At 33.1% G+C, this 12,848-nt stretch overlaps 1 protein-coding gene across 3 annotated transcripts in view; it reads right to left on the bottom strand.

Moving 5' to 3' along the window:
* Positions 1-2,907: 2,907 nt before the first annotated feature.
* LOC134531852 (protein RCC2 homolog) overlaps positions 2,908-12,848 on the bottom strand; it is a 52,988-nt gene continuing 43,047 nt past the window's right edge. For all 3 annotated transcript variants that reach the window (XM_063367840.1, XM_063367841.1, XM_063367842.1), the window contains one exon: positions 2,908-7,989. In XM_063367840.1, the coding sequence (XP_063223910.1) occupies positions 7,819-7,989 (171 nt within the window). In that variant the 3' untranslated portion in view covers positions 2,908-7,818. The remainder of the gene's footprint in view (positions 7,990-12,848) is intronic.

Below are 12,848 nucleotides of genomic sequence, written 5' to 3'. Positions count from 1 at the left end.
CAAGTTTTAAATTGCATAAGAAAACTGCCAATATGCTGTTGATAATACAAAGTCTCCATCCCTAACTCTAGCTGTCTCGACAGCACCGTGGTAGAATATGTGGTTGATAAATACAAGGGGGTAAGTTATGACGTGGTTTAAACCTCACCACCAGAAAAAACTTTTTTTCTCTTCCTTTTTTTAATAACAGATTACTGGATTATAACAAATTATGCTTTAAGCAAATATATGCGAATAATTTTTATTTGTTTATCTTATTTCTAAAATATTATTAATTACATAGCTCAGTCCAGTGGATTGATTGTTCCATACTAGAAACTAGATAGACCTATATCCTTATTTTTACTTAAAATAATATGAATTACGATTACTAGGTAATGAATGTCCATGAAATCACATAGGTATTTAAAAAAAAAAAAACACTTTATATAACAGTTCAACTATCCTTTTAATAATTTATAATCATCTAAAGTATGGAGAAACTTTATAATCTTAACTGTTTAGTGAATTTTAACCAATGGGGCAGTATTTTAATAAAATTCCTTATTGAAAATGGGGTCCAAAGCTAGGTTTTAGTATTTTTTCAAGTCTTTTTCACTTTTTTCGTAGTCGTTTCATTATGGATACAATAGTTGACCTAGCTGTTCCGGCAATGAATTCTAGTGACGGGTGCGGAACTCCGTGTGATTCGTGTCAAGAAATGTATTTGAAAATACTATTTACGTGTATGTATTCATCACAATCTTCAGTTTCCAAAGATTTCTACGTTAAATTTTGTGTCTTGAGTTCCGTATTATACGTTTATTTGCAATATTTGCAACATGAATTTGCTCGTTACCGAGGTTAGATGTTGCAAGTATGGAAAGACTTGCTCAATTTTTTTAGATAGTTTCAGAGTCACTGAATAATTAATGGTTCATTTAACACAAATTTTTACATCAAGTTTTGTGCAACTTTTTGAAGAAAAAAAAATCTTTTTAATCCCAAACATTGAAGAGATCATATGCCATTTTATTCATACCAACTAAGCAATCGAAATACCTAACTTAATGCCAACAAACATAAACTGTAAGTAAAAGAGAAATAAAGTACTGTAAAATGTCTGCCATATTTATCATTTTCTTGTTTGTCACAAAAATGGAAGTGTTATTAAAGAGAAACTTTACAACCAAAGACTCCTACAATCCAGAAAACATATGCATACATTTCAGACTTCAAAAACAAATCCAAAATAGAAAGGCCTTAATTATGATGCTTCTAAATGATTAATAGAGGTAGTATTTATAAATTATATTTTGAATATAAGTGGATTAGTTTTTAACTGTAATAAAATCCACTATACCTAGGGACCCTGAAAAATGGTAAATAAAAACTACCAATAGCGGTGCAAAAAAACTAGTGAAAGCGGTGTAAAAACCCCTGGTAAGAGCGGTATAAAAAAACCAGTAGAAGCGGTGTAAAAAGTCAAAATTTTTAATAAAGCGGTAAATAAAATTTGTTTCACTTAACACGTAGTACATTTATGTAAGGGGGGGGGGGGGAGGAGAGAATACAGGAAAAGTGAAAATAACTTAACTGTTAAATTTTAACTTTCATTATGAGATAATATTTAAAACATCTTGCTATTTTAAACACTTGAACATTTACACATTTAAAATTGTAATATTAATATAAACCCTTGTTGGGAAGTTGCAAAATTTGCACATCAATATTTGATTCTTTGCATCAAATACATAAAATCCGTCAGTTGCAAATTGATACAATTTTCGGCATGATTTAAATGCTTGTAACACGTTTAGATATGGCGAATTGCAATTGTATAAAAGTTGTTTAAATTACATGCTTCATTCGAGGGCAAAGTACTAGCTAAATTACTGTTTCAGATAAATGTGTGAATATATAAATTCAAGAGTAACACTTAAATCCACTTTTCAATCTAAAAAAATATATGAAAAGTGTGTATTCAACAATAAGCAGCATCAAAACAAACAAGCCCGGAGTTTCTGAGCCAAAGATAAATGTTTCTCCGAACGTCTCAGAGAAGACGAGATAAAGTGTGTAAGTTTTCTTCACAATACATCAAGGACGTCATTTTGTATGGAAGGACGCCATGTTGGTAAAATTATTGTTTTTTTTTTTTTTTGTAAATTACCGTAATTCGGTATTGACTTCAGATATATTGTGAATGTTCTAGAAAATTAAGACTTTTTTTCCGTATAAATGGGGTTTGAAAGAAAAAAGTAAAGATTCACAGCGAAAAATTAAAAAATTCAACATGGCGTCGCAATGATAAAGTGTTTATGTACTTTCTTTTCTATGGCTTGTTATGGCCGTTAGGAAACCAGTTGGCCAACGAAAGAAAACAAAACAGTTGTGTTATTGTTAGGTTAATAAACGTAATAAACCCGTTTCTTGAACCCGAGGGCGGTAAATTATGAAGTTACTTATATTATCAAATTATAAAGTGAAAAAATGATTTGCCTAGGCGTCGTTCTGTAAAATATTTTCGTGTAGTGTGGAGTTTTATCTTTGACTTGTAAACATATTCTTGCGCAAATCTTAAAAATAGTGATTTTAAATGGACTATTTTGTGCAAAATTTCGTGAAATAGAGGAATTTAGCCCTATTTCGCGCAAAGCGAGAAAAATGGCAAATTTCGTGAAATTTCGCGGAATTTCGCGACGCATAAACGGTTTGTAAGACAATAAAAATAACATAAATTGTTGGTATGTTGACCCTATATGCTTGTATAAAAATTTCGTGAATAAACCATTCGCGAAATAAAAGGGTCCCTAACTATACCTAAAACTTTTGATTTTTTTTTTTTTTTTTAATTAGAACGGCACCTTGTTAAATTGAAATACTTGTACATTTTGCTGACTTCTTCAACAATAACCACACCACAAGTTTACCAAAAAATGCTTACAAAAATGCAATTTATTCAAAGCAACTACAAAGACAATTCATCACACTGTTTGCAAAACTTTCCACAAAAAGTACAACTATTTTAGTAAACCAGTATAGTGTGAATACTATTAATACTGCAGTTGATGTCACAATTTGCAGACCAAAACATTTGGTAATAACCACTCTCTCATACTCACATTTTTTTGACTGCAATAGAAATAATCTTAGAAATGTACCACAAGTAAAGTAAGAGCAGAAGATAATTTTTAAAAATCTACGACATAAATGGACATCAAAGTCAACCCATCTCTAATCTTTAACAAAGAGAGTAACATCTAAATTTTAATGTTGTAAATATTTTAAAATGCAAATCTGGAAAGAAAATAAATTAGACCTAGAAATAAACAATCTGAACATCTTTTTTTAACATTTCATTAGCATAAGTGTGATTTGCATATAACACACATTCACTCATTCAAAATCTAATGTTCAAATGGTGTGCAGAGAATGTGAACAAGTAAAAATATCCCAACATAACATAGAATGTAGTAAGCCAACATAGAACTTGCATGTGAAAAACTGTAGCACACTACATGTACTTAAAAGGAGAAAGTATGCTACATTTTTAACCTTCGTGCATGGCTTAGAGATTTAGCAGCATCCAAGTTGTAGAATGCATATGCAAAATATGCATAGCAGCTTGGTGGTGAACTAAGATTTTGTTTATTTCTAATATGACTGAAAATAAGCTAATTTATTTTAAGATACTAAGCAACAAAAGCCCTTGAAAACATGATTGAATACATCAAAACTTAAATACATACGGTAAAACCTTTTTTCGGTGCCAGTTCTTGGAATAACTTCAGCTTGTTACTAATGCCCGTACATTGCTTACATTTTGCCTAACACAACATTTATAAGTATGTAAAACAGTCCAAATAGAAATCATCTCATAACAAAGGAGCATCACATGAAATTTACATCTCTTACAAATTGTACGTGTCGCAACTTTGCCAAACAGGCTGGCGGTGGTATGTTATTCCTGAAAGGGGCGATGAGATTGGGTAGAGTGAACGGGATAGCATTACTTGTCCCAGTTTCCATCCCCGTTCACTCCTCTTCAAAATTCAATTCAGGGTGTCAACACAGATCTAGAAAAATATTAAGACAATCCAGCCTCTCACATACCATGCACTAAAACACCTTCTGGAAAAAAAAAGTGTTCAAATTCTGGTTGATGGCTTACTGGAGCATGACATTACACCTCAAATTACTATCACTGAAGAATTTCCAAGACTTTTCCAGGTTTTGAAGAAAATTCCCTTAGCAATTTCAACTTCCCTTAATCCTCTATTATGTGAATCCCTGCAATTGTACTGTTAATGATAGATTTTATTTATTTTAACTTCAGTCTTTCATGCAATAGTAAAAGAGTGTTTTAAACAATTGAAATGATTAAATCTTTATTTTGACTAAATGATGTATAGTATTTCATACTGGTAGCTCTGTTCTATTTGCATAATTATACGAAAATTGGCCTGTTATAAATTGAGGCCCTAAATCATGTCTAATTTCCCAATGTAGTTCTCGAACCCTTAAGAGTTGGAAACTCTTGTTCTAGACCTTTTAATAATTAGATTGGCATTATTGAAGTGCAGAGACATTAGGAACCTTAGTTCAATTAAATGACAAATAAGGAAAATTAGGCTGATGAATGTGAATACCCTGTTTTACTAAACATCAAAGTATAAGTCTAATATCTTTAATAGTTTTCAGACAACAGAAACATTATTCATAAAGATAACTAAAAAATTATAGAAATCAGGTAATTAAAGCCTCAAACACTGGGTTTTGTACCACCTGTAATGTCTTCAGCACTTACAAAGTTCCAAATCTGTTGTCACTAGTTGGTTGTTTGCTGGCTTTATGTAACTGAAGTTACTCCCTATATTTGGATACATATTTCATAACTCATTTTATGAAATATGAACATATAAGATGCACTTACAACAATGTATTTTTTTTCTTCAATATGTATATATTTTTTAGTTTAAAAAGTACATTAATTTCAATTAGTCCAAAATCTTTGTATAAAGTTACGTATCACACAAAATAATTTCTACAGATTTGCCAGAATACAAATATTTTTTCAAAGCAAAACAAAAATGCCAGTATACACAAAGATCAATATAAAAACACACAACAGCATTTCACATGCAAACCCACCATACTATCAAAAAAATTTAATAACGTACTAAGTTTTTACAAGAGTTTTTTTTTCGTACACATGTTTTTGCTACCTGGATCTAATGTACATTTATGACACTTCAATACTTCAGTTGGCATTGAGTACAAAGTACTTCCCCTTTCTTTGTGTTGTTTACATTACTTATCCTTGGTTATTTCTTATATAGTTTCAATGCATAAAAAAAATCTCAAAAATTTATAAAATGAAGATTTCAAAACAATCACAGTACACAAAAAAACTAACTTTGGTGCATGAATTGTACTAAAACAGTTTTTTCCCCCTATCTGACAGCTGTCCTGAGTCAGGGTAACTTGATTCGACAGAACATACACACTAACTCTTAGGTGCAGATATTTACCATCTGTTAAATTTAAAACTAAATCTAAAAAAAATTCCCAAAAACACAACCATCACAATAAGCTACACTACAAACTACACAAAAACAAAGTAACACATTTGAAGTACAAAAACATAAAAAATGGAAACACTTGTATTTGTACTTATAAATAAAAATTCTCACTAACTACAAAGAAATAGGTAGCTTCCAAAATCACTCAACACCTATGCAGTCCAAGAGGTTTTAAATGCCTGCTAGTTAATTTATATGAGACAATAAACTTCAGAAAATATTACACAGTTTTCAATTTTTCTTGGAGTGGGCGCAAGGGAAAAAAAGTTGTTTAAAAATTTCAAATGTATGAAACTATGAACACACAGTAAAAGATATAGAAAATAAGAATGTAAAAATATTTAAATAAAAAAAATAGTAAAGTATTTTTGCCTGAAATCATAGGCACAGTTTAAAGAGACTGAAATAATATTTTATAATAAAATAAAGAAAATTTAACGTATGTAGTTACCAACTCATGAGACATTAAAACCAAGAAAATGGCAAGAATACAACATAACATAAATAAACCGTCCATAACTTATTTCCTTACAAAAAACGTATAAAATTTTTTTTAAAACATACTAAAAATAATGATGTGGACATTTCCAATTACAGTATATACATATGCAAAATCCACACAAAGTACTTAGCTCCCTGTTCATCCAATGTTGGCTATCAGCACAGTAAAAAACAACTACGTTTGCATTAGACCAGAGACGTCTGTCCCTTCCCCGTGAGCCTGCCAGATAACCCAGTCGATACAGGCAGGCAATCTCATGCAGGGCAGTGGAATGTATTGTGGAACACCCAGCACAAACTTCAGAACATATTTCTCTACGGATGTGTCCAAGTAATGAACATGCAGCTTTAATCAAAAGGTAACTATTTTAATGCCAAGGGCACACAAGTATACAGCCACGAATAAACATACCATTTCCTTTGAAAGCCAAAATCCTCTTTATCAACCAACTAAATAATAAAATATTAATTTTCAGTGGTCCTTTTTCGAGTCTTTACAGATAATTATTATTATTACCCCTCAAAACACCCCTTTGCCAAAGGCCGCATCAGCAGCTGAGCAAGAATCCTCACTACTACATACTCGGAAGGCCAACTAGGACGTTGAGAGGGAGGGGGCAAACCGCCAAGGCCCGGTTGAATTTCCAAGATTGCTAATACAATTCATAAGAAACCTTACAAGTTATGCAATATGCGTAGATCACATTTACAGTTATGGCCATGGTAAGATCTACTGGTTTTTAAATTTTTTTTTTAATTGTGCATTTAAAAAAGTTGTAGGCCTACATTAAATAATAGGGAGGGGGCTCGACAAAATTATCTGACCCCAGGCCCTTAGAATTCTCACACTGGCCCTGAGGCCAACCACCATGACAGAAATCCTTCAAAATAAACTTGCAAAAGGCCCTTTTGGCTTAAGAGACCTTTAAGGTAAATGTTTTTAAAAACAGCCAATGGTAAAGGGGTAAAAATTCCAATGAATAAAACATTTTAAAAATAAATTTACTCTGTAGCTTTTACATAAAATTGAACACATTTCAAGCCCTATTTTTCAATCTATATTTTCAAATTTCACCATACTCTGATTATTAATTTTCATAAAACAGTTTTAGCTCACCAGTGTCTGGGATACATGTGGAATACCTATATTTTTAAAATGGCATTACTAAGTTGTTTTTATTAATCATAATTGTGATAATAATGACAAAGCAATTATTATTTCCACTGCTAATTATTAATCAATCATAAACTATTCATGAGGTAAAATGGTAAATTGTATGGTCGAAGCAAAATAATCATGCAAATGGTTACTTACCTAATTTCTACCAGATATGTGTATTAACTAAAATAAAAATAAAAAAACTTTCATTTTACACTGGTTCACAATACACACAAAAAATTTTAATTTTCAATGAGGACTTATCCTGAGAACACAGTGCAACACCAACAAAGAATCGACTGGGTTATCACTAAAGAAAGATGAGATCAAATCACATCTAAACTTACAAAACAGTTGTCCACAATACCTTGCAAAAACTACACATGCTTTCTCGCACTCACTCATACACCACAGGAAATTCAAACACTTAAACAAAAAAAAAAAAGATTCAATACTCGGATTAACATCACATGGAACAGAAAAAATTCAGTCTTGAGTCTTCGGAAGAAGACTAAAAGTATAGCGAGAAAATGTGTTTTTTAAAAAAGTGAGCGGTCTTGGCAGTGCAGGAGCCGGCCAGGGTTCCCGTCGACTTCACGGCGTGAACTCCGGGAGCTTGTTGATCCGCTCGCACTCTTGCTCCGTGTGGTCCCGGACGACGAACAAACTGTGCCCCATCCCCAAGGTCACCTGCATCACGTAGACACCTTCCAGGGCCTTCACCTCCATCGGCGTCGTCGACGACTTGTGTATCTCCCCGAAACCCTGCCGGCAAACCGCCCGTCACACACTCTGCCGCACACAACCTCAATATTCGACACACCGAATTGAACAAACACCTTTGCTGGTTTATGCTGATTGTCATAATGTAAGCACACAAAAAAACAAGCCACTATCAACTGATTTCAATTGTTACATGCTCGAACACCAAAGAATTCCATTTATGTATTCATCACTGTTGTCAATTCCTGAGGTTTTTACAATGCCAACCAGCATTAATCAGAAATGATATGTTCACAATATGTATTATGTTCAATCTATCTACGCAAATGCAAGAATCGCAGTTATTCAACTCCTAAATTTAGTAATGAGGGATTGTTTGATACTATGAGTTGCAAATACCACCAGATATTTAACACATCAAATATACAAGCAGTTAAAAGTTGATAACATGTCCATACAGGATGTCTACTGGATGGTAAAAATACCATTTTTTATTGCATTATTGCCACCATATTATACTGAAATCAAGTTTGAAAAGTAGGAGTGCAATGTTTATGCGAAAAAAGCATCAAACAAAACCTATAAATGGAAAATACAATTATGTAATAATTATAGTATACAAAAGCACACAAAATTTATTTAAATTAATTAAGTCACGCAACAAAAATATTTTTTTCAACTTTAAATACAAAAACAAAAATCATGACCTGAACGTGATCCGGAACTAACGCATGACTATCATCGTAGTACACACTACGAAAGAGTGCAGGCTATCAAATGTAGTTAACTCAGCCCAAGACAGTATGCGCACGTTGCATGCAATTGGCGAGCTATTGATATCGATATTTGACTACGTCCGCACAATCTATATGGGAATCAACATAACCAAACACGAATTATGACAACTAGCACTGGCTACATTTTCTTAAGTGGTAAACAGTGGCAATGAAGATGAACAGATAAAGGTTACAAAGTTTGAAAACGTCTTTAAAAGACCATTTACGCATCAGACATCGTATTTCTGTTAATTAAATAAGAGTAATATTCAAACAGTAGATATCAACTTTCAAAAACAATGTTTTATACGGGAAAACTACCTACACAAAGCTTTCTGAATTTAACAGCGGTACCAAAAACATCATTCAACATTTATGCGAGAATTTTTTCTCTTAACATCACTCTTAACTAGTGGTGCACCGATGCGGATACCAATGAATCGTAATCAGCGATTATGGGTACTTTCCGATAAATTGTAATCGGCGATTATCTTAACGATTACTTTGCCGATTATCTACGTCCCGGCGTAATTAAGTAGGTTTTTACCATGTAATATTTTGTTACACATTTTAGGACGAAATACGGTAATATTTGTATATACAGTAAAAGTCTGTTATAACGTAAATTTATAACTGCGCCAAAAGTTTATGTTATAGCAAATTTTCGTTGTAGCCAAAATTTAAAAAAAAAATCTTATTTTTGTAGCATTTTTAAAATATATTATTTTCTCGCTTGTTTTTACTATGGAAATTCACAACAAAAGTAAAAGAAATATACATAAAACTTACTAAAATAACATTTTTAAGCTATATCAGCACTTGCCGACTGCGAAATATGAGACTGCGTGGCCGTGATAAGGCCGTCACGCACATCGTGGCTAAGCGCACAGCTGTTTGTTTACATGGTGACGGGCGGGCGGGGTCACGCAAGGTCATGCCAGCCGCTTCCTGTCGCTTTGACCGCAGCTGGTTTGCTGGAGACACGTGCGCTAAGTTGATGATATCAGGTGCATATTTGCGGAGTTTTGAATACAAAAAAAAAAAAATTTAAAAATTTCTAATTACGTTGGACAACCATACAAATTATATAAAAATAATTTTTCAGACAATTGGTCAGTAACACAAAAATAATCACTCGTACAGACCCTTGGAAAATAACACAAAATTAAAAATCACTTTTTAAAAAACGAATTAATTTTCGTTTGCCTTGATTTCACTAGACTTTCGGGCAAAATAAACGACTGGACCTCTTGGAAGTTCATCAAATCTTTCATCGAAGCATTTGTATGCTGATAAAAACAACCGATAGTGTTAAGTGCCTCCATCATTGACGTTTTCGACGGAACAGATACGTCACTTGGTTCGTCGTCATTATTGTCATTATCTTCCAGACGCCGCTTCATTTTGATTAGAAGAGACGAGCTAGACAAGTTCCGTGTTCGTCAACTCCCCGCACGCTTACGATGTGTGAGACAAGTTATGCTCATTTACAGAGCTGTAGCAAACAGTATGTATTCGTTACTGAGTATCGGGTGCGCCATCTAGTAACGAGTAACGAAACGTTACACACGGCTGCATCTCGTTACTCACATTTTTCGTATGTTTTACGCATGCGCGCGCATATTCGATGAATTTGCGTTACAAAGAACGATGTTTGTTTATTAAGTAAAGTATAATTTGGAAATTCGTCGTCCAAGTTTTTTACTGTTTATTAAAGGTATTGTGTGTGTAGGCAAAGTTTGAGATAGGAACAGAAACAACGTAAGAAAGTATTTTTTACAAATTAGAAATATGTATGTTTTTGTTTTTTATAATCTCGTATTGTCACGTTTTTTTTTGTTATCTTAAAAGAGATAATATTAAAAAGCCGCTCTAATGAGATTTGATTGTTTCTTGGTTAACAAAAAATATTAATTATCAAATATTGTTAATTGTTTATATTCTATTTATTATTATTTACGCGACCCGCAACGTCATACTGTACACGTAAGCAATACGACTGGATTCGTTGCTGCAACATAACATAGCACGTTATGCAGTATCAGAAGTAACGAGTAACTTAACAATACGATAGTAACGAGTACTAATTGTTATAGTAACGAATATATACGGGTACACTTTTTTTCGTTACTTTTACACCTCTACTCATTTACGGGCTACAGTCGGCGTGATTCTAAATAAGTAATGCTCACAGCGGGGCCCTGTCTTGCTTTCGTCGCCGCGAGGCAAGCTATGCTCGCTGTGGGGCCCCACCTTGTGCAGTGTTGCCAAGACGGCCACATCATGTGCGTTGTTCATTTACCGGACGCGTGGAATTGTGCGAAGCTGTTTTTAATTTATTAAGGAAATTGTAGATGTTTTCTCATTGTTTTAGAGCAAAATTACAGGTGTGTATTCTATCGCTATAGCGAAAATGAGCCCACGCTGCATTCGTTATTTCCGAAATTTTTATCCTACACAGCATATGCAAAACTGACGGTGCCGAAGGCAATTATCGTTATAGCGGACTTTACGTTATAGACCGTATTCGCTACAACGGACTTTCACTGTATTACAAAATTCATATAACTCCATCATATCATGATTACAGATATTTCGTTAAGTTTAATAAATCTCATGGCCTCGAACAATAAAAAATACATTTTTCCTACACGTTTACAGTCAAACCTCTATCTATCGTTTTTCAGGGGACCAACAAAAAAATTCAGTAGATGCGGACATTCAATAGATGTGGACTTCACTCTTAAGAATTTTTAAAAAATAATATTTAACTTCAAAATTAGTGTCAGAAATATGTCAGTTACTTGTCATTAAAGTTAAATCAGTTGAAAAATAAATAAAAATGGAAGTATTTTACTTAATTCAATTTACACTTGCAAAAAAAAACATAAGCACAATAAATCTACATGGAAATTAAAGTCGTTTTCAATATCCTGAAGTCTGAAATATGTTTACTCATGTCATCAAATGTAGAGCTGTCCTGAAGAAGCCGATTTAGCCAATATTTAATTGAATCGGCATTTCTGCCGACTTCCGATATGCTTGTTAATTTTCGGCCGATATTACTGAAAAACGAGAGAGACTGCCATAACCTAAAAATCCACGAGTACCCTTTTCAGTTTTCGTAGTAGTACTGCATTATTTCAGATCGCATTATTTCTTCGCAACATGTGCCAAACGTACATATAAAAATTTAACATCCTTTTTTTCAATAATGTTCTTTAATTTTAATATGTCATAAATAAATACATTACCGTCACGGTAAATAGACATTTCGGTTGTAACGGTAACTGTAGTGCAAATGTGGTAGCTTTCGTGCTTCTGTAGTAATTATGGTATCGACAAAGAATCTTTAGTTCTTTTTATGGTAATTATCTTAGGATAACAATTGGGTTTGCACTGTAGTTATGGTACATCATCCATATTTATTCGTACGTTGTTGTTCATTTGTCTTTTCTTCATATTTACGTGCGCCATTACTTGGCTGCAGATTTAAGGTGATATTTACTACTGTATACTATCATTACTGTTTTTATGACGGTTTCTTTCTAAGAAATGGTTATTTCTGCAAAATATTTATGGTTAAACGATCATCTATTATAATTTATAGTGACGGGACCACATATTTTGAACGAACAATGCGGACAAAACGATAATTCGAACATCGGTACAAGCGGACTTTTTTAACCTTAGTTGTATGGCAATTTTGCCGGGACCGTAGAAAGTATACGATAAACACGGACAATCGATACATGCGAGTTCGATAGATAGAGGTTTGACTGTATTTACATTTCGTCTTTTGTTTAGTGGCCTTGTACATTACCTATAGCCAGAGACGTAAAATAGATGGCACGCAATCAAAATAACAAGCAGTTGCAGTGGATTCTATGACAATCAATCTTTTAGAGTTGTAGTAGCGGTTCAAAATCGTGGTCCCGATACCTTCTAGAGTTTATCACTGCGTTTTACAAACTCGTTATGGGCGTCTTTGGTAACATTATCCGTTGTTGTGTTATTTGTATGTGACGTGAAAAGTGAAAAAGTATTTATAATTTTATATATTCAGTCAACATAAATAAAATCACATGTGCTAGAAAAGTTTTGAGTCATTTTTATATAATTATA

This window comes from Bacillus rossius, chromosome 5 (genome assembly GCF_032445375.1).
Source record: "Bacillus rossius redtenbacheri isolate Brsri chromosome 5, Brsri_v3, whole genome shotgun sequence".
Lineage (NCBI taxonomy): Eukaryota > Metazoa > Arthropoda > Insecta > Phasmatodea > Bacillidae > Bacillus > Bacillus rossius.
The sequence above is the reverse complement of the archived record's forward strand: the minus strand, read 5'-3'. Positions and strand labels throughout refer to the sequence as shown.